The sequence below is a fragment of the Hevea brasiliensis genome, chromosome 5 (assembly GCF_030052815.1).
Source record: "Hevea brasiliensis isolate MT/VB/25A 57/8 chromosome 5, ASM3005281v1, whole genome shotgun sequence".
Taxonomy (NCBI): Eukaryota; Viridiplantae; Streptophyta; class Magnoliopsida; order Malpighiales; family Euphorbiaceae; genus Hevea; species Hevea brasiliensis.
In genome coordinates, this window is record NC_079497.1 from 110,827,177 (window position 1) to 110,849,824 (window position 22,648).

Sequence of the window (22,648 nt, forward strand, 5' to 3'; positions counted from 1 at the left end):
ATACCATTGCTGGCAATCATCAGTGGATGACCCAGTCAGAATAAGTTTATGATAATAGAAGATTCAAGAGAGATAAGAATTGGGAGACCTAGTTGGTCAAGACGTATCGTAGTAACTATACAATGTTCTCGATGTCTGCTCTGTAAGCCGCAGATTACAGTACCGACATGAGATTATTGTGTAGAGCTACGTGCATCCCCGTGGTGCTCCATAATGAGGGTGTTTGTGGATGGCTTCTGTTTTGGTACAGTTATGCCAGAACATAGTTCTATATCTGCAGAGGAGTTGGGAACTCCTAGTTAGGGGTCTAGAGTTAGAATATTGAAAGGTCACAGTTGGGTGATAACTAGAGTCAGTGACTTAGTTACCCTAGCATGAGCTAGAGTTACATCAAGAGCTGCCATCAGACCAGAGGTTTCGGATTAGTTGCAAAGTAAACGTGACACTTATGAAGTGAGATCATCTAGTCTTCAGTATGGAATTTTGGATCATTTTTGTAGTACGACAGACGTTTTGCTTAGAGTTTAGTGAAAATAGTATACCTTGGCTGTGTCAGTAAGGTGTAAAGTACAACTCTACTACCTAGAGAAGGTCGAGACTATGAATTGATGATTTACAGAGCTATGATATGATAAGAGAGAGATTAATTTGACATGATTTTGGGCAAGGTGGTAAATGTAGTACCTTTGTTGCAGCAAGTTAGGGTATAGTCTTATCTTTTCAAAAGGGATCGAAGGTTATTACTGATAATGATGACTTATGGAATAGTGTCCCAGATGGAACTGTAGAGTGTGGTAGAGAGTAGTTGGCTCGGATATCCTACAGAGGATGCAAGTTCCATTATAGGAATCATATATAATCAGATCACGATGGATATAAATCCTTTGAATTGGATGACGGGTTTGGGTGCCCGGAATCTTAAGTTTTGGCTAATTGAGTAAACATGGAAAATAATAATAATAATAATAATAATAATAATAATAATAATAATAATAATAATAATAATAATAATAATAATAATAATAATAATAATAATAAATTACTGCAGAATCAGTTCTCGAGGTGGTAAGGGTATTATGTAAGCTAAAGGATAAGAATAGAAATCATACGATAAAGGTATGACTGCAATTTCTTGAGTTCCTTTCTAACTTCATATTATTCAAAACAATAGTATAATCTAATTATAATAGTGTTAAGAGTAATAAATCAGCGAAGATAAATTGTAGAAGGCCAATGGATAGAGAAAGTGCAGAATGAAGGCTTGGACAATTGGTGCCAGATGCAATATAATCTAAATGCCAGTAGAAGTACTAGCTAGAGTGGTCAAAGGACCAAATCTGAATAGCACAGATATGTGATAACGTGGTAGAGACTCTGAAAGATATAGTTAGCAGGTACAGCTGTCATGTTAGGAAGAAGAATGGAACCAGGGATAGAATAGTTAAGTTCTATTTTGGGTAAGACAAAGGAAATAAATGGAAGGACAACCTGAAGGGCGCATAATAAAAGGAACAAAGTTAAGATATAGGGTAGGCTAAGTGTTATTCTTGGCAAGGTAAATGACAAGGATGGAGAACCCGAAATGGGACCATGTTAGTGAGAATAGTGATGGAGGTATGGAATCTAGGAATGTGATACTCATAGCATGATGTAGTTGAGATTGTGACAGGGGCTAAAATATAGAGCTTGGAGTTACATGATTGGATCATACTTTATTTATTCTCTATTTCTAAAGTGAAGTGGATAGTAATGGGGCAAGATTCTTTTAACTTGTTAACAGTATCAAGAAGATTAGGCGAGGAATATAATAATAATGAGCAAAAAGTAGAAGGTGTGCAATGATATTGCGGACTATCTAATTAGGCAGAGAAAAAGAAGTTAGTAAGTAGTAAGTTGAATAAAAGTTAATCTAAGGGATCGAATAGGTATGATGAGTGGAAAGAATTATAGATAATGACACATAGGCTTTAGGTTAGACTTTTGAGATAGTGAGAAGGTAGTTAGAGGTTCGTTATGAATGTCAGGCAAACGTCTTTAATGTGATCAACAAAATCACTTTGCAGTGAAGCAATAACGACAGAACAACAATAGCAGTAGAAGGAGAAGTGACAAGTCTGGGTGGTTATAAATCACTAGAAAGTTCAAGCATCAAATTAATGACCATAGATAAGGGTGGAATTAGTGTTGGAAGAATCTATTAGTAAGAGAAATCTTTCAGGAATCAACAAAAGTTAAGGGCACAATATAAACGATGATAAATATGAATCATAGGTCGAGTATAAGTAAAGTTAATAAATTATAAAATATTATATCTGAAAGGACAATGGTACGGTAAAGGGTTCATGCAGATGATGGATTATGGGTAGAGCACAATTGTGCTAGGAGATGATGAAATTTGGAAAGAAAGACCAAGAAACATAGGTTAAACGTTGTTATATGGACAATCGGGCGTAATTAAATATAAGAGGATATTTTTCTTTCTTTTTAAGTTTAGCTTGTGCTTTTGGTTCTAGAGGGTTATATAAGGAACAGAGACTGAATCAAGGAGACCTAGTTATTTGAGAGTTTGGTAGGCACCAATTCATACACAATTTCCTGATATGAGAATGACAGTAAGTGCATACCTAGTGTTAAGTATGAAAGGACGATCAGAGTAATAACAGGAGTCAAATTGAGTTAGCTGCTAAGGCTTGTGACTATTTTAAATTATGAGCTAGAGGAAGTGCTAATTGCTAATGAGTTACAGTGAATAGAATTGTTGCTAATGGGAAAAGTGGAGACTGAAGTTTGGAAAGCTATGGGCAGTATATTTGATTATATTAAGGAGAATGAACATGTGAAGTATTTTGTTTAGAATTAAGGCATGGCACACATTTCCCACAGCCGTGTTAGTTCAGATGGAACTTATAGTTTCTGGGGCTCATATCCATCCAGGATAAGCAATTTCCTACTAAGGCGGGTAGGGAATGATAATGTTCTGATAGTTAAGTTGGAAAAAAGAGATATAAGAAAAATTTTCTATGGTTAACTACAAGTGTTACATAAAGTGAAGAATGTGCTGGTAGGAGTAAATCGTAAAGTTAGAATTCCTAGAGTAATAGAACTAGTAATCAAGATAAGACTCAGAAATAAGATGAAAGTTAAAGTTGATGATGGGGATGGACATCCTTAAAGGAAAAAAGTGTAAGGGTGAAATAGGATTAAGATTAAGGAATAAGTGCAGTAGGTCAAAAAGATATCAACAATAGCAGAAATAGGAAAAGGAAGTGGATAAGATCCAAAGGATAGGAAGAAAGCTCGATAGAGCTAGTTATAATGATGAGGATAAGGAGGAATAGGTATGCTAGGAACACACTAAGAGATGTTTAAAACAAGTTATTATGAGATGATAGGTTAAAGGAGTAGTAGAGCCTCGATCTAAGTGCTAATGTGTCAGAAGTAGGCCACATACTAAGAAGCTAAAGGAAGAAGTCTAGATATTTCCATTCCAGAGAAGGAGTGAGAATTGATAAAGTCACATGGATTGAGTTGTCAGGGAATATAAACACTTTTGTTACCTAGAAGGAGAGACCCAGTTTACTTTCCAATGTTGATAAATGATACACTTGGCCCTTGGAGGAGACTCTACCTGACTAGTTACATAAGATGGATAAAGGTTGGTCTAAGTACCTTAGTAATGACACAAAAGAGATTGAAAAATTTGAAGTATCATGGGAGTGAGAAGATTTATAGGTATTGACTACTGAGGTCATAAGAAGAATGAAGATCTCGAACAACATGCCTAGATTAGGTGCTACAGGAAAGCTACTCATAAGATACCATGGAACAAGGAACATAAGTTATGTCATTGGGGAAAACAGAGATTATTGAAACAAAGGGATGAGGACTGAAATCATCAAAAGACACGTTAGGGAGTAATAAAAGTGAGGTAAGCGCCAAAGTTAATTAAAGTTATCAGATATCAAGTCAAGAGTAATGGAGTTATAATGAATACCTGAGATGACAAAAGAATGGTCAATGAATAGCCAAGAGATAAGAGCATCTCTAGATAGAGATGATGACAAATAGGACACTATAGTAGAATCAGAGAGCGGTAGAATGTCATATATAATATACGAAGAGTTTGAAGAATAAATGTTTTACCAATCTCTACATAATTGGAGGAGTAATGATTGCACTTGTTCTAATAATCTTCTTTTCCTTATTTCTTTGTTTATTCGAAAATTCGAGGACAAATTTTTCTTAAGGGGGGGAAGAATGTAACATCCAGAAAAAAAAAAATGAATGATGGGGTTTTGGCGTGTGACAGTGGGTTTCCACTGTCACAGCCAGCCTTTTTAATAAAAAAGCAAATATATATATATATATATATATATATATTTCAAAAACGGGAGGAGGAACCCCCCCCTCCCCATTTTCTCTTTTCTCCTCTCCTCCCCTCTCTTCTTCTTCTTTCTTCCTCCGATGACCGGCCGGCGACCTCCCAAGCGGCTCCCCACCCGGCCGGCGACCCTTCGGCGACGGCAAGAGAGGGAGAAGAGAGAGAAAACGCGCGCACAGTGGGCAGCGGCTTTCCGGCGCGATTCCGACTTCATCCGACGTCTGATCGAGGCGATTCAGGTGGCGTTGGAAAGCTTGTTCCGAGAGCTTTCTTTTGATACCAATTTTGCAACAAATGGAGGTCGGATGAGTGAGATATGGAGGAGAGAAGTTTCGGGTTTTTTAAGCTTTTTCGTCAGATCTAGGACGATCCGACCGTTGGATCGATGATCCGAGACCACCTATGGACTGAGGAAGAGGAGAGGAGCATGGTGGTATGATCAGATTCAGCAAATGTCGCCGGCGACCGGCAGCCGGCCACCGTGCGCGGTGGTTCCGGCGGTGGCTCCGGTGGGCTATGGAGATGATTCAACTTCCAAAGGCTTCCTCATAAATTTTTGGAATTTTTGAGACACAGATAAACTTCGGGTAAGACTATTTTTATTATTTCTCTGTCTGTGGAGCATAAATACAGTGTTTCTTAAACAGGAAAAATTAGAGAAAAAATTCTAAGAAAAATATATGATGAAAGTAAAATTATTTGGAGATATTCTATGGTGTTAGTTGAATTTTTTAGTGATTGTAGAATATTTTTGAGAAATATAGATGGATTTTAGTTAGATTTTTAGCATATGGGCATATAAGATTATTTGAAATTAAGATAATTAAATTTTATATAATTAGTTGAAGCTTGAGGATGGAGGTTTAAATATGTGAATATTGAATTGGGTTGAATTAAGAATATATTAGATATTGGAAACTTATGGAATCGAGTAAAATTCTTGAATAAAATATTCATGGGTGATTAGAAAATTACAATTCATTTTGTAATAGTCTTATAATACTATTAGGGACCGCGGGACAAAATCTTAGAATTTTTAGAGCTTGTTTGAGTGGATTTTTGCAAAATGTCAATTATAGGGACTAAAACGTAATTTTTAAGATTTTGAGTATTATCTGAATTGGAGGGCCCAGGAGGGGCCATGTGATATTGATGAGATGTGATTGTGGAAAATTGAGAATCTAAAAGTGTTATTTGAGCCTTTTTGCAGGTTGGGTAGATCCTAGATATAGGGGAAACTCTGCCAGATTTTCAGCATAAATTAGGTTGTCTATTGCCTCTTTAGAGTTTTATTCTAACTTAGTACTAATAATTTATAATTTAATTATTAGGTGATCGAGGTTAGCTATTTTTCTGCATCCAGCAGCCACAATAGTCATCGGTGTACTGTGAGTAAAATATTAATTTTAATTGTAATTTCACTATTATTATATGTTCAAGCATGCCCATGCATCACTTATATGTATGTATCTATGTAGTTAAACTCCAGACACGTTTTATGTTGCATTCATAACTGTTAAAGTGCCTTGGATGTTGTTGTGGTAATTTGGAGCAGTGTGCGTTGGCGTGCATGTGATGTGGTGTGGACTATGGATAGGACGGGTAGACACGGATTGAAATCTTCGCTGGGACCCGGTCCTTCGGGGTAGACGCGGCTTGAGTTCTTCGCTGGGACCCCGATTTGGTTATTAAGTGGAAGTCCGAGCTAAGTTCTTCGCTGGCACAGGTTGGATTTAAGAGAGCTGTATAGGGGATCAGCTCCCATATATTATGATTGCTATTATTGGGTGTGTGAGTGCTCCAAATTACCTTTTTGATGTTATGATGTGAAATTATTGCTAGTGTTGCATTTCACTCTACAAGGTGCATTAGTTTTAAATCTTTATAGAGATTATAGTTAAAATTGATATTTTACTCTCTGAGTCAAACGCTCACTCCTGTTCAATATTTTTTCCAGGCCACAGGAGGAGTTATTTTACAAAGCAACCTGTTTTCTTCCTCGCAGGTTTAACGTCGATTATTTAATTGTTTTACTATCTTTTCTAAATTTAAAATCTAGAACTCCACATGTGTTAGTAATAGTGTGGGCCATGTTAGAAATTGTGTTAATTTAAATTTTTGAGATTAATAAATGAAGATTTGTATGGTATTTAAATAGTTTGTAAATAAGGTAACAGGGTTGAGCTGGGCTCCCCTAATTTTAGTTTTTGAAAATTTCTGGGCTAAGTCGACCTGAAATGAAATTATAACAGTTTGATTTAGATTATTTTATATGCATATTGGGCCTAAATTATGGGCCTGGTTATGGATTTGAGGAATAGTTAGGCTTACTACGGGCCTCAGGGGCTTTAGGCTGGCCCAGATCCTAGTGCCGGTCCGGCCCATAGATTGGGTCGTGACAAATTGTTTCCTATAAAATTAATTTTACTCAATTTACACGCGTCAAAATTGCCTATGGCCTTTCTTCATATGTGAACCGGATTATGGATCTTTCCTCACGGGTACGGCTCTTCATTAGGATCTCTACTTATTCAACTCTTATGAAAATGGAAGAGAAGTTATTGCTTAAGAAAACTTGAAAGGAAAATTGTGCATTGAAAAGTAAAATTATGCTTAAAAAGTAAATTGATCATTGCGAAAAAAGTAAATATGTGCATTGAAAAGTAAGTTGATAGCTCTATAGGAATTTAAATTTATGCATTGAAAAAGTAAATTAATTGCTTTACAGGAAAATTAAATCATTGTTGAAAAAGTAAATTAAGCATCAAAAATTAAATGAGTTGATTGCTTGAAAAGTAAATTTGTGTGGGAATTGTAAATTGGCATTGAAAACTACAAGCAAATTCGCGTGAATTGAAATATGGATAATATAGTTGTAAATTGCATTGAAAATTAAAAAATTTGTTTACAGGAATTGAAATGTTTGCAGAGGAAAAATAAATTGCTTCCTTGAATTAAAAATAAAGACTAAAATTAAATCTAATGCTAGACTGAAAAGTAAATAATTGTTTGAAAATATAAACAAATTAGATGAACTAGAGAAAAAATAAGGTATGACATTGTGTATGTCAAATCTTGATTGGCTAATTGATTATTATTGTGTTCCCTTAAATGAAGCCCAGCACATTAATTTATAAAGAAAGTGCTATTGCTAACCAAATTTGGTAGTTACCATTTTATTCACATAATCATCCTCTCACACAACTTGCTTTCCCATTTTATCCAAATTTGGTAGTTACCATTTTATTCTAACTCGCATAATCATCCACTTACACTGCTTACTTTCCCACTATTTCACTTCAATGCTTATCATCTTCGGTAAATATGTTAGACATTAAATAACTCATTTATATGGATAATTATTTAATTAGTTTAACTTCATATAATTGATACTTGCCGACCATTAATCTTCCACTAGGATTAAGTCATATTAAATAGGTAATTTAATTTAATATTTCAAATTTATTAATTAATTAGAAAAAAAAATGAAAACTAAATTGGGATGTAAACAGTAATTAAACCTTAATCCAAAATTAAATAATTGGAGCGAGGCCATAAATTGATTCTAATGACTATCCAACAAAACTTTATTTTCTGCTCTCAAGAAAACAAGAACTGTGTATGTCATACAATAAGCACAGAATTGATTAATGGATTCAGTATCCCAAAAATAAAAATTATATGACCAAGTGTGGTGCTCTGCCTCACTTTACATCCTTGTACTAAGCTACTACATATTACTAAAAATCCCAAGATGGGATTAATTTATCCTAAACACCAGAATTATGTAAAATACAGCCTCCACCACCTCCTCCAATGCATCCTAAGAATTTTCTGAAGGAAATAATAACAATGTACAAGATTCGTACATGGACAAATTGGCTTTCTCTGCAAGTAGATGGATGGCATACGTCCAGCCAATTACTAGTTCAGTTGTACAAGGGGCGATCGTGGTATTAAAGATGGCTTCAATTCCTTCACCTCAAATGATTCGTAAGAATTATTTTCTCGGAATTCCTCAAGTAGAGTTTCCATTGGCATTGCTCGAAGAGATTCAATCATCCCCTTGCTGGGAATGTCTGGCTCACATCTCACTGGTGTTGTGCCTGTCGGCTCACAATCCTGCAAAGTATAAAGAGGATAAGGTCAAACAAAAGCAGAATAAACTGAAGACAATGTTGAGGCCAGAGTATTTCATTTCAGAGTCTCAAATCAGCACAGCAGGAAACTTTAATGTGAACATTCAAAATTTCTAAGCAAACTAATCATTAGCATTGATTCCACTTTCATGATTCACACAGTTTGAACCAAAGACTGAAGATGACCAAAAGCTTTGTATATAGGCTCTGGGGTGATGAAATACGAAACATAGCAGGCAAAATGCTAATCAACTTACCATATATTGCTGCTGGAAGGTTTCCAGTGCTTTGCCCTCAATGGCAGATGACTGGCCAGAATGATCCTCCCTAAACTTCTCAAGAGTATCTGCATGAGCGTTGACAGCTTGCAAGATTCCAGATACTGATCCCTGCTCCTGTTCTGATACATCTGTAGAAATTTCCAAGACTAACGTGTCACATCCGAGATTTTTAGTTTTCGTAGGGTAGGAGGTTAGAAATAAGTCCAGAAAACACAAATAAAAGCATAACTACAATGTCACTTTTTTTGTTAAGATAGTGATCCTGTTGCAAATCTATGCAAACAAAGAAAACCAACTCAAGCAAGTCAAACCTCATAGAAGAAGCTATTTTCTACCTATGGTTTATCTACTACTAAAGTAAATTAAATATGTAGTACCAAAAAGTATCTCTATAGTGTTTTCCTCTGGAATCATGAATCTTTTTTCACAGCAGTAAAGGAATGAAAGCTAACTTGAAAAACTAAAAAAGGTTGATAGTGTGTTTGTGTGTCTATATACACTTCATTAAATAGTTATGAAGCAATACAATCTCCTTAGGATCATCAAAGGAATATAAAAGATTATATGACTATCAACTGCTTTCTCAGTGAAATTCCAAAAGTAATTGATAGAACTCAAGATACACTAGAATGACACTCACTGTCAATATGCTCAAGGAAATCATCACTATTCCTTGCCACATCTTGCTCAGCTGCAACCCTTGCTGAACCAATCTCAACATCATGTTGCTCAATGCTATCAGATGCATTTCTGTTACAAAAGCATTTTTCAAAAGAATGATCATAGAGAAGATAAATGAATCAGCAAAATGAGACAAATATGAGATGAATCAAGGGATCAATGAGAAAACAATCTGATGATATTTTGGTTATGCTCTTAGTGACCAGAGCCAAAATCAATAACCTAAAGCTGAACAATGCTGGCCACTAGTAGCTTATTCTATAAAAGAAGCTACAACTACTAGTTGTAAGAAAAGCAAATGTCAAAATGGATCATTTCCAGTACCATCTATGTGTTAGTAGTATGCCCTAGAGAATATCATTTTATATGTATCTTGTACATATTTTATTAATAAAATGCAATTTCACTTTTCTGTTTACATAATATATTTATGTGCAATAGAAAAGGTCCATTGATATTTTGTTAGAAATTCTATTCTTAAGTTGTTAAGAATATGAGTGACAGTATTTCTAGCACAAAGTATCATAAATTGGTTCACAATCGAGGATAATTCACAAATGACATGACTTATCCAGAAAAATTGTAATCATGTTTGTTCCCAAGGTATTTATATGAGATATAAATAAAATGGAGTGGTGAGTCTCATGCCACATAACAAACATGATAGGCACTTATACATGATAAGTAGGCCGAACCAGTGACGCTTATGACAAGCACATGAAGTTTACTCTTATCAATGCATTGTCATATATCATATCAGTGCATATAATCTTTAGACCTGAGATAACACAGTTATCTTGTATATAGGTGGTTTGAGTTTGATACTGCTTTTATACTTATACTGTGTATGGGTATATGGGTATGTGTTGGCTCCTACTAGTTATATATGGAGACAGGTGTTGATCAAGATAAAATCCGTTACTCTAAGTAAATAGAGATAAAAGCTTATGTTCATTTAATTGTTCTTGATGTTTCAAGCTCCTGGTCAGAATAGACAGATTTAGTCAGAAAAGAATTTCTGATAAGAAAATCTAATTAATCAAGAACTGGAATTAAAAGAGAACATAATGTTCATAGCAAATGGGGTTTGACATTAACCATGACTCCAGCTCGAATTGAGATTTTATAACGGAGAGATTCTAGTGCATGGTAACATATGATTAAAGGTTCATTTAAGGTATTCATTATTACTGATTAGGTGGCCATGACATACTATGCTAAGTGTCAACCATGGTCTATGAGATGCCTGAAATGATTTAGAGAAATCATTTACGGTAAGAAAGAGTTCTAATGATATTAAAAGTTAATATCATTTCTCATTGTCAATAAGTAATGAGTCTAGTAAGTCACACATTTACACAAGCTAATCACCATTTAAAATGTGGTTTAATTGATTAATTAAAGAGTTTAATTAATTAATTAAAGAGGTTTGGTTTGTAATAAGATTGCAAAGTCCCTAGCATGACTTGAAACCAAATCTAGGTTATTGGATGTATAGTATAAATTAAATTTATATTTAATTTGATTAAATATGAATTTAATTATGAAAAATTAATTAATGGAGATTAATTAATTAATTTATATTTGATATAAATTGATTTAAAGAGGAAAAATTATAATTTTGGATTGAAAACTCAAATCAAAAAGTAAGGGCAAATTGGTTTTTTCACATGGTGACATGTGGCACCATGAGATGGTGACACATGGCACCATATGATCTTGCCACTTGTCTTCCTATGATGGAAGACCACATGTCATAATTTAAATGGAGCTTGACAATTGGCTTCATAGGATTAAATCAAATAATAACAAGATGGGATCTTGTGATGACATGTGGCAAGGGAGTTAGTGAGGGTTTGACCTAGGTATATAAAGAAAAATTATAAAGAAAAATTCACTCCTCTCTTTTTCTCTCAAGCTGGACGGCAACTTGGTCTCTTCCTCTCCTCTTCAATCTTTCAATTGATTCAAGGGAAAAACTTTGATCTCCTCTTGAATTAAAATTATTAGAAAGTGTTTCTAACTCCCAATACATTCATACAACCTTCACAAAGCACAATCTCCATCTCAAAATTGATTGACAAGGCTTGAGAAGCCAATCTAGGGGCTGCCATTGCAACTTTGGTGTGTGCTTGTGGTGGACAAACTAGAGGAATAATATTTGGGGTCCTAAAAACATTCTAAGAATCGAAATTACATCAATTATGTATCAAGAGATTAGTACCTAAAAATCCCTTTTTTAGTTAGGGTTTAATTGAATTAAATGTTAATTCACAATCTTGCAAAGGCAGTTAGTCAAGCAAGAGCACAGACCTTTGAAAAGTTATATGAGAAACTTGGAACTAAAGAAGGGGAAAAAGATATTTATAGATTAGCAAGGAGGAGAAAAAGGAAATGTGAAGATCTCAATCAAGTTAGGTGCATTAAGGATGAAGAAGGAAAAGTGTTGGTGAAAGATGAGGACATTAAAGAAAGATGGAAAAATTATTTTAATGATCTCTTTAATAATAGTCAAAATGGTAATAGCGTGAATATAGATTATAGAACAATAGAAAAGAATGTGAATTATACTAAAAGGATTAGATCTTTAGAAGTAAAAGAAGCACTTAAGAGAATGAAAGTGGGTAAAGCCTGTGGACCCGATGAAATACCAATTGAAGTGTGGAAGTGTTTGGGAGATATGAGAGTGGCATGGTTAACTAAATTATTTAATAAAATTCTAAACTCAAAGAAAATGCCTGATGAATGGAGGAGAAGTATCTTAATACCTATTTTTAAAAATAAGACAGACATACAGAGTTGCTCAAACTATAGGAAAATTAAACTCATAAGCCATACTATGAAGTTGTGGGAGAGAGTTGTGGAGCATCGACTACGTCATGATACTTCTATCTCTCTCAATCAATTTGGTTTCATGCCCGGTCGTTCAACTATGGAAGTGATTTTTCTCCTTAGAAGCTTGATAGAGAAATATAGAGATGTGAAGAAAGATCTGCACATGGTTTTTATTGATTTGGAGAAGGCTTATGATAGTGTTCCAAGAGATGTCTTATGGAATGTGTTAGAACAAAAGAGGATATCTATTAGGTACATACAAGTGTTGAAAGATATGTATGAAGGAGCAATCACTATTGTGCGCATGGTGGGAGGGGACACAAGAGATTTTCCTATCTCAATTGGATTACACCAAGGATCAGCCATAAGCCCTTACCTTTTTACATTAGTTTTAGATGAATTGACGAAACATATACAAGAGAGTATTCCTTGGTGCATGATGTTTGCAGATGATATTGTTCTGATAGATGAGACACGAGAAGGATTCAATAAAAAGCTAGAGCTTTAAAGAAGTGCTCTAGAGTCAAAAGGTTTTAAGTTAAGTAGAACGAAGACAGAATACATGCATTGCAAGTTCAATGAAGGCCAAACTAGTGATAGGGAAAGAGTTAGTTTGAATGGAGTAGTACTGTCCCAAAGTAATCACTTTAAATATCTAGGCTCAGTCCTTCAAGTAGATAGGGGATGTGAGGAAGATGTCAGTCATAGGATTGAAGCCGGATGGTTGAAGTGGAGACGTGCCACGAGAGTTTTATGTGATCGTAAGATTCCCAATAAGTTGAAAGGAAAATTTTACCGTACAGCCATATGACCGGTTATGTTATATGGTAGTGAGTGTTGAGCACTGAAAGAGTCATGTGCATCTAAGATAAGAGTTGCAGAGATGAAAATGTTAAGGTGAATGAGTGGCCATACTAGACTAGATAAAGTCCGTAATGAGAGTATTAGAGAAAAGGTAGGAGTGGTGCCAATTGAAGATAAGTTGAGAGAAGGGAGATTGAGGTGGTTTGGTCATGTGAAGCGTAGAAATACTGAGGCTCCAGTTAGACAAGTAGAGCATATTAGGTTAGAGGATAGAAGGAAAAAAAGGGGTAGAACTAAATTGACTTGGAGGAGAGTAGTACAACATGACCTAGAAACATTACACATTTCTGAGGATTTAACCCAAAATCGTTTAGAACGGAGAAAGCGAATCCATATAGCCGACCCCAAATTTTTGGGATAAAGGCTTTGTTGAATTGAGTTAATTCACAATCTTTAATGGCAAATGAAATTTTAATGCATGCTAAAAAATGTTTTGGTATGCAATTGGGTATTGAAAATTAATTAGGATCATAAAACACTTGGTATGATGCATGTAACCTTAGAAATAATTTTTGAAATTCAAGATTCTAATGCCCTTTAATCCACGCTTCCACTCCTTTACTATGAAAACCAAGAATACAGAAAATCGAAACATAATGATGCAATTTCCTACCTTGTAAGTGACATCAAGGATGAAACATGTTTACGGCCCATGTCATTCACCGACTCACAAGTCCTTTTCCAGTGCTTGAATGCTGATTCGCTAGTGGTTAAACTAAATGAAAGAAAGAAGCAAAGAAGTCAAATAAAAAACAAGAATAACTCTTTTAGGCATATACGAGTTTCACAATTAAAAAAACACACACAAAATGGTTGCAAATAGTTGCTGAAAAGAATTGCATACTTGTATAAAAATTTCCAATCACTACCCCCCAATTTAAGCCAACTTGTTCTTAAAAACACAGCTCCAGCAAAGATATCAATACAAACCAGAACCAAAAAAAGATCCAACATACCACTGCTGTAAGAGTAACTCCATACGACAGTGTTTCACAGCAGAGTAATCTGCACAATCCTTAGCATCATTCTCGGCTTGCATAGAAAATTCCTGCCATTTTCGTTTTGCATCTGTTGTTATACCCTCCATTGAAGAAGCTCGCACATCCAAATTTGCCTTGTTTCCAATAGCAGTTTCTCTAAGATCAACAAGCCTTGCATCCACCTATCAACTCAACTTTCAGCCCAACTTCACAACAGATATAATGGGAAAATAAAAGGCATTTGAAAGAAGCAAACCAGCTCTTTTTGACGCTGAATGTGATTGGAGACCAGATTGCCGATATCAGCAACGAGCTTCTCAGCATCAGATTTTGATTGCTCCTGCACAGGAAGAATTTTTTAGTCAGCAATGCTTGAATAGGGCACATATTATTCACTCAAACATGACAATGTAGCATACCTCATAAGCCTTCTGAAAATCAGTGATGCTTTTCAATTGAATTTCATCGGCTTGAGCTGCATCATTCTGCAGCCCTTGGGATTTTTCTAAAAGCTTTTGAAGAAATCCATTCATGAATTCAGAAATCTCCTGTGTTCGCTCACCATTAACATGGAATTTCTGTTGAATTCCAAGTCATTCCAAATCCAAACAAGAGCAATAAAGAATTAGAAACAGCAAGAAAATGTGTTAAAAACAGAAAATGAGAATATGGTGCGTTGACAAATAATAAGAAAGCACATTTCAACAACATAAAACAAGCTTACATATTCTTCACCAAAGAAAGTGTGAAAAGCCAGTTACAGAAAATTTTCACGTGCAAAATATTTCAGAAAAGGAAAAGAAACATATATACATGAAAATTTAAAGAACTAAACATTTCAAATAATAAAATTCAGTCAAGAGGTCCAACATCAAGCAAAAATACAAAAGGTAAGGATCAGGTCACGTATCAAACCTGACGCAGATCCCTAGCAAAAAGAGCCATTTCTCCCTGGTGGGCTGAAAGAGTACTCTGAAGATCGTCAAATATTGATGCTGCCTGACCAGCCTCTGAGTCGAGATACTAATTCAAAAATCAAAATTAAGCAAAAACCTCAATGAGATAGTTAAAAGGAGATAAATGGGAGAGTTACTCAAATTGTTGCTACTTACATCTTCAATAGACTGTGCATTAGAAGAAGCCAGAGATGAAATTTCCTCCAAGCCAGCAATAGAACTAGCCTTGTGTAATCGCACAACATTTTGCACTGCCTCAATGTGGGAAATATATAAAGCCCTTGAAGCTGTCAATTTCTTCTTCATATCCTTCACCGCCTAGAGGGAAGCATTTGCAATGTAAGGAATAAAATCTAACTTAATTGAATCCAAAATCTTAACTGGTATAACAAGAGTGCAATTCAAAGATAATATGAATAATTTAACAAAGAAAAAGGACTAAATGGAATGTGGCGTTTATATTTTTTTCCAATACCTTATCATGTATGTCTAGGAAAGAATGACAAAGTTTCTTAACACACTGAAGATGTTCATCTTGCTTCGACATTGATGAAGCGACCATGTTTTGAAGAGAACCAACTTGCTGGGAGAGCTCCATTTGGAAATTGGTCACCAGTGCTCTATTATCAGCATTCAGCTTATCTTCTCTTCCTATAGAGTATTGCATTGGATACTTCACCATTTTAAATAAACTACTTGCAAAACCTCATATTAACAAATAAGGAAAACATACCAATCTTTTGGAACAAAGAAGCATTATCTTGAAGAGCTTTCTCCAAATCAGATTGCAAAACACATGCTTGATGAGCCAGAGCATTCTCTGATTCAAAAAATAAATACCACCATTAATAACAAAACCAAAAGAAAACCTTAAAAATCCAACAAAATAGTAGACAAACATGCCTGCTTTTCTCTGTTCAGAGATGATAAAATCCCTCTCCTTCAAAGCATAACGACACTTCTTCAATTCTTCCTCAGTACTGGTGAGCAATTTGCAGGTTTGATTCAATTTGTTCTGCATTTACAAAGGTCACTACTGATCTATTCATAAATAAGAAACATACACAAAACATTGGTACACAAGTTACCTCAGTGGCATCAAGGTTTCTGCTCAAATTTGAACATTGTTGAACTTGGGCATCATATTTTTCTTGCAACTCCTCAAGTTGCTGTTTTGCAATATACCATAGACATTTCATATGAATTTGGATGTCATGAAAACAAATAACAGATTCTCTCCTTTGTTTCTCAGAAATGGCAGTGTGGACTAACCTTCTGATGGGTTTCTATAGTAGCCCCCATTTGTTCTATCTGATCAGCCATGGCCTAAACACAATAACAGAGAAACACACAAGCAAACAGGTTTAAAAATGGCGCCTTTCCATAAATCAAATCCAAGAAAATCATACATGAAAGAGACCATATGGTTCATTTGTATAAAGTTCTTATTTTAGGACAAATGCTAAGATTAGAAGAAGTTACTCTTCTCCCAGTTAAGCAACGAAAGAGTAATTAAACAGCAGAACATTCTCAAATACAGTATAAAAATTTATCATTTCACAACTAAGAAGAAACAAGAATAAAATCAAAGGAAATAGTGAAATACCTTCCTTTCAGTCTCCTCCTGATGGTATCGCTCCTTTGGGATATAAACCCCATTCTTTTCACGTGCAGCATACACCTCTGTACAAAATGACAAAAATGTTACACCTCAATAATATAACAGATCAAACATTATGTGAAGTGCAGTCACTTGCATGCACACATTTTGCATTTATTAGCTCTGCAGACTTGAGTTTCTCACCTGCCTTAAGCCTTTCAATCTCTCCATAAAGGTCCTTGATAAGAGTTGATTTCATCATTTTTTGGTTCACCTACAAATAACCACAACAAATACTGAACTTCCCTAAGGAGAATATAAACCGTAGTGGTCATAATTCATAACATGTAAGCACTCACTAAGATATAATGCAGCGACATATGTAAAGAGTTTCCATACAATATATCACTTCAGCTTCGGCCACAAAAAGATGTATAAAAGAGAGAAATACAGAAGCATAACCCCTCCATAATCGAAGAGAAAAATCATCAGTTTGTAGAGATGTTAAGCTACAAATAAATGCATATTGCAAGGTAACCTCTTAACTTTTGAGATACTTTCTAAAGCAGAAGGTGAAGATGACGCAAATCCAGTGGAAAGCATCCATTCAAAAGTATAAACTATTTGACAATGCAAGAGAAAAAAAAAAAATTACTATGCTATAGGACACTAGTGTAAATGATAACTTAGAAGTCCATGCAATCCCCTCCTTCCACCACGTCATTTTCATCAAATGTCACTTCAGAGTCCTCATATTACATGAAGCAGGTCATTTATTGAACATAAATACTGAGTCATGGGCCAAATAATTTAACATTGAAGGGACTAAAGTAAACTTACTAAATCAGTTAAAACTAACTTCAAAATATTGCAAACAAACCTCTGGCTTATTTTTTATATTCTTGGCTCTGTGTGCATAATCCAGTGTACTCAATGTCTCTTCGAGACAATGAACAGCTGGTGAAACTGTTGCTATTATGCACGTTTTCGTTCTTCCCCCAAGTGAATCACGAAGCAACCTAGTGAGCTTGCTATCCCTGGGTCAATGTAAATATGTAAACAAAAGTTGGCAGAACACAGATTATAGACTACAGAGAATAATTAAGAAAGCTGTTTAAACCTGTAAGGGACATGCCCAAGATGCTCAACAAGAGCATTAATGACGCGACCCAAAGTAAGTAAACTTTTGTTGATTTCACCAGCTTCTCTTGCACGGCCCTATTACATAACAGGCATGATTAATTTTAGCTTGAAATTATATCTAGCAGTTCCCAACTAATGAAATACCCAAGTAACCGGTGTTAGAACAATAAAGCATACCTCCCGAGCACCAGAGCGGGAAATATTTTCAGAACCAGCTAGATCAACCAAATTCAACTTCCCGCATTTGATTAGTTCTTCGCCTTCAGGAGTTGCTTCCTTTATATGTATTGTAATGGAAAAAAGAGAATGCGACCGACTAAAACAAAAAACAGGATATCATTACAAGAAACAAAAATTAAAATTTTGGCTTAAGCAAAAAAATGGCAAAAGAGCTATAACCTTGATTGCTTGTTTAACAAAGTTTCTGCAGTGCGACGTTTTGCAGACCCCCTTTCAAGAAGAGTAAATATCTCGCTCGCACTTGTTACTATTTCCTCCTCCAGACCTCTCACAAGAACTCCACCTTTCCCATCCTCCATCAGAGGCAACTGCTTCTTCTGCTTATCCTCCAAAGCAACTTTGGAAATTTCATCTGGGGCAAGCAAATCAGTGATCTCCTCATTGTACAGTTCTAAGAAAGTAACCTTCACACTATATTCGGCATTCTGGCCTTCGAGTGTATCAAATATTTGCTTAACAGCTCTGGGTATAACCCCTGCTCCTGGAGGTAATTCTCCATTAGGTCCACTCTGTACAAGTGTTACATCACATTAATAAATCAACAATGTGGCCATTAAAGATAAAAATAAAACAAAATAACCATGAAACACTCATATGCTATACCTTTGACCTTTTGCATTCCCCTTCCATAGTGTATGTTTTACCTGTACCAGTTTGACCATATGCAAAAATAGTACAGTTGAAGCCTTCTAAAACTTCATTTACAATTGGCACCACAGCTTGTTCATAAAGATCTTTTTGCTCAGCAGAAGGACCAAAAACCTACATGCACCGTAAGCTAAATATCAGAGTCTGCCTCCCATTAGAATATTATAATTGTATTCCAATTCCATTTTAAAAAATAACAAAATCATTTCATTGAACTCCCGAACCAATGAATATCATCATTAAAAAAAAAAAGATGGTGTGGAACTTAAAGTGATCAATTAGCATAGTGCATTTGTTTGCATATGTATGTTTTGATTTAAAAACTCAGAGTTGCTGCTATATGTACAACTTTTTTTGGAGAACTACAACTTTTTTCAGAGAACTGTGACCAAGGATACATGTTTAGATCATAAGGATACGTTGTTTAGGCAGCCCCAAAAAATGTATTAAAAGTATTCGTGCACTAAAATGTGCCATGGTCATCAGACAAGCAATGGTGACTAATAGGGATTAAAGACCATACATCATACATATGCACATTTTTAGGATCACAGATACCAGACCCTGTGTATCGGCTGTTGAGTAGAACCACAAGTGTATGCTTAGTTCATATTCCTGTTAAATCATAAACAGGCTAAAGTTTGGTAAGGAAACTGTTCCAATGCAAAGCCCTGAAAGACTTGGCAATGCAGGATTGACTTGAAGGGGTGGCAATTATCCAACTTTTATGAGTGGCATTATGGTACGGACAATCTAATTCTGTTAAAAATACTGGCATTCACGGCAGTCAACCCTCATTCTAAACACCTAGATGAGAAAGCCTCAGTTGCCAAACAATATTCCAGCCACACTAGCATAAAGGACGAAAGCAAAAGGACAAATTTTCAAATATGGCAAAATGTGACTGATTCATTTGAACCCATTAAATTGAAGTTCTGTATTGACCTCATGCATACACTAGCGGTTCTGACCTGGTCACACTTTAAGGAGATGCAGACACTAACATGTGTTTGATGTTATCTTATGTTTCCTCTAAGCGGCAAATCAGTCATTGCTAAAGTGAACTCTTAACAAACACATAATGAACATACCCACAAAATCAAAAAACTATACCCACAAAATCAAAACACGACAAACAGAAGCAAAATCTGAAGCCCCAAATCAACCAAGCATCATTTCCCAGCATTAAAAAAAGGAAAACAAACAAATTGAAGCTTTTGTTTTAATTAAATAGAGAAAACAACCTTGTCAAAAGTAAAGACTCTATCTATATGCTTCCCAGCAATACTCTGCGAAACAGCAACTTCTCTCTGGTACTCATTGCAAGTAACAACCTGAGGAGCATTGTTCCTCAACTCATCGTCACTAAATGGTCTGCAAAAATCAACAAATACAATAATAAACACAAAAATTTCCAATCAATCCATAAATACTACAAACAAACAGAAATAAAATGGGGAATAGATGGCAAATTCATTAGAAAAATCAAAGCAAATAATTATAAAAATAAAAACCCAAACCACACCTGCAACGAAGAAGGACTTGAACATTAACACCTTTCTCTTTCTCGTGGCGAGCAGACATCTTTTCCAATCTCAGATTAGAAAGAGAATCGCACGAAGCTACGAAAATACACTGTTAGATCCAGTAGAAAAGTGTGCTTCGCTCCCTTCCTCTCTCTGTATTTCTGGCTCTGGGGTGGTGAAGCAGTGAGATGTGAAAGTGAGAGCGGGCTGAGGATGGGATTTGAATTTTGAGACCCGCTCGCTTGGAATATATCGAACGGTTAGATTTTGAAGGGTCCCTAGATCGGACGGGTAAAATTTATTCCGGTTCAGGCTGTGTTTTGGGAGGTGAATCAGTAGGGTAGGGTTTGAAATTTGTAAAGTGGGTCGGACAAGCCCAGCCCATAATTGTAGACATAAGCCCATTGGCGTTTTCAATTTTGCCCGGCATTTTATTTTTTCAGCCCAAATTCTATTCTACCAACCCATTTGGGATGTTGGACAATCTCAAGGAAAAGGATAGGGTTAAATTATATTCATTAAATATTTTAAATTAATGATTAAAAAGTCTAAAAATGAAATTAAAAAAAGAATAGAATACTTCGAATTAAAATTGTGCAATACTTTCTACTTTGAAATTATCATTAAAAGTTTTAGTTAAATCTATCAAATAATATGAAAAAATTTTAAAAAATAAGAAAAATTGAGAAGTAAAATATAATTTTTTTTTATTAACTTCCTTTGAAATAAATTATTTATAATCAAAAAATAATAATTAAATTTTTACACAATCATACTTGATTTTATTTTTTTTAAATGAAATTTTATTAATTAAAAAAATTAAATTCTTTTTTATGCTGCTGTGAGCTTCAGGAGTCAAATTCTAATGTCACGTAGATCTGCAAACAAAATAAAAAGTGAGGTGGATAACCCTATAGCCAACCATTTCGATGCTCAAGTCTATGAATTAGATTTGAGAGGACAAAAAAGAATTATAATTGATTTGAGATGATAAATATGCATACCTTATTCTTAATTTTTCTATAATATTTATAGGTTTTTAGAAAAATTAGTCATTGTTTTGATCACGGAGATAATCTCAAACTAATATTCCAAGATTACCTCATGGTAATATGGCTTTCCATATTTTAGTGTTGTTTCTGTTTGGTATGGATTTTGCTCAGTCAAATGGGTGAGCTATTGTATTATTGTTTGGGTCTGGTCTTGGATTGGCTTGTCTTTAAGGGCGATCGAGATTACTTTCTCTAGGTGCTTAAGCAATATTTTGTTCAGTTTTAACTCAAATGTTTGACTATCACATTGGATACTCATCTATCGAGAGTTTAACTATTCGACTATCACGTTGGACAATTTGACTTGAGCACTTGACTAAATGTCATTATTTTACTCGGGTAGTGTCACTTTTATTTCAAATATAAGAATTGATAAAAAAAAATAAATTGAATTATTGCAAATGATCATGTTTAGAATGAAAAGAATTCAAAAAAAAAAGGAAAATTAATAAATATGGCACACAATTTGTTTTTTTTTTCTCCAAATTAAAGAGAAAGTGAGGAAATGTTTGCCTCCAACTTTTTTTTTTATTTGAAAATAATGTTGGTAAAATAGATATTTTAGTATTTATAGAACAAATTTCCTACTCTTTTACTCTCTAATATCTAAATAAAGAAGAAAATAATTTTTATCTTTGCTCTTTAATTTTCACTTCTTATTTTCTTTCCTCCTTACATAACTCTCCAAGCACAGCATAAAAATAATATATAGTTTAAAATCTTTTTTTCTTTTTTTTTTTAACAAACTTTCATAGAAAGAGAGGACAAATCTAGCCAACAGCATTAATTAGTAGTCTTTAATATTTTTACATGGTTGGTATGGTTGGTAAAGTAAAATTGTTGTACACAATGAAATGTCCCTCTCTATCATCTTCACAATTTAATAACTATTCATATGTCTCATTACATTTTAATAATTATTTATATGTTTATTAATAAATTTAAGCATAGACTGACTTGATTCAATTGCTAAATATATCACTTACTTTATAGGTGTTAAATTCAAGTTTTCACTTCTTTAGTTCCCTTATAAAAATAAAATTTGATAAAAATAACTATTTAAGATTATAAATATCAACTTTTAAATTCAAATCTCAATCTTAAATTAAAAATAAATATATTTACATATCTAAATATAATCTCATTTGGCAATAGTAGCCTTACAACTCAATTTTTTTTTTTTATGTATGAATAGAACATAAACATTCGGGTTAGTGATATTAATGGATTGCTGTTAAAATTATGGTTAATCAAACTATAAATGATCTCATTTACTAATTTTTCCAAATGTGATAATGGTATAAGTTGAAAACATTTCCTCC

General features: G+C 34.5%; 1 protein-coding gene and 1 long non-coding RNA gene across 2 annotated transcripts in view; one reads left to right on the forward strand and one right to left on the reverse strand.

The window, feature by feature from the left end:
• The first annotated feature begins 4,527 nt into the window (after positions 1 to 4,527).
• Positions 4,528 to 22,648, forward strand: part of LOC131179974 (uncharacterized) — a 31,940-nt gene continuing 13,819 nt past the window's right edge. The window contains exons 1-2 of the long non-coding RNA XR_009148980.1: positions 4,528 to 4,968; positions 5,713 to 5,769. This is a non-coding gene — a long non-coding RNA (uncharacterized LOC131179974). The remainder of the gene's footprint in view (positions 4,969 to 5,712; positions 5,770 to 22,648) is intronic.
• On the reverse strand, positions 7,941 to 20,496 carry LOC110656016 (kinesin-like protein KIN-5C). The gene is made up of 23 exons (XM_021812529.2): positions 20,274 to 20,496; positions 19,993 to 20,122; positions 18,704 to 18,862; positions 18,260 to 18,609; positions 18,038 to 18,176; positions 17,838 to 17,935; positions 17,598 to 17,754; positions 16,922 to 16,991; positions 16,724 to 16,800; positions 16,390 to 16,443; positions 16,206 to 16,286; positions 16,021 to 16,132; positions 15,851 to 15,937; positions 15,593 to 15,768; positions 15,274 to 15,435; positions 15,077 to 15,184; positions 14,581 to 14,739; positions 14,418 to 14,501; positions 14,138 to 14,343; positions 13,795 to 13,896; positions 9,442 to 9,551; positions 8,778 to 8,929; positions 7,941 to 8,503 (listed from the first exon to the last, which is right to left on the reverse strand). The coding sequence occupies exons 1-23, from the start codon at positions 20,330 to 20,332 to the stop codon at positions 8,306 to 8,308; spliced, it is 3,030 nt and encodes a 1,009-aa protein (XP_021668221.2). The 5' UTR covers positions 20,333 to 20,496; the 3' UTR covers positions 7,941 to 8,305.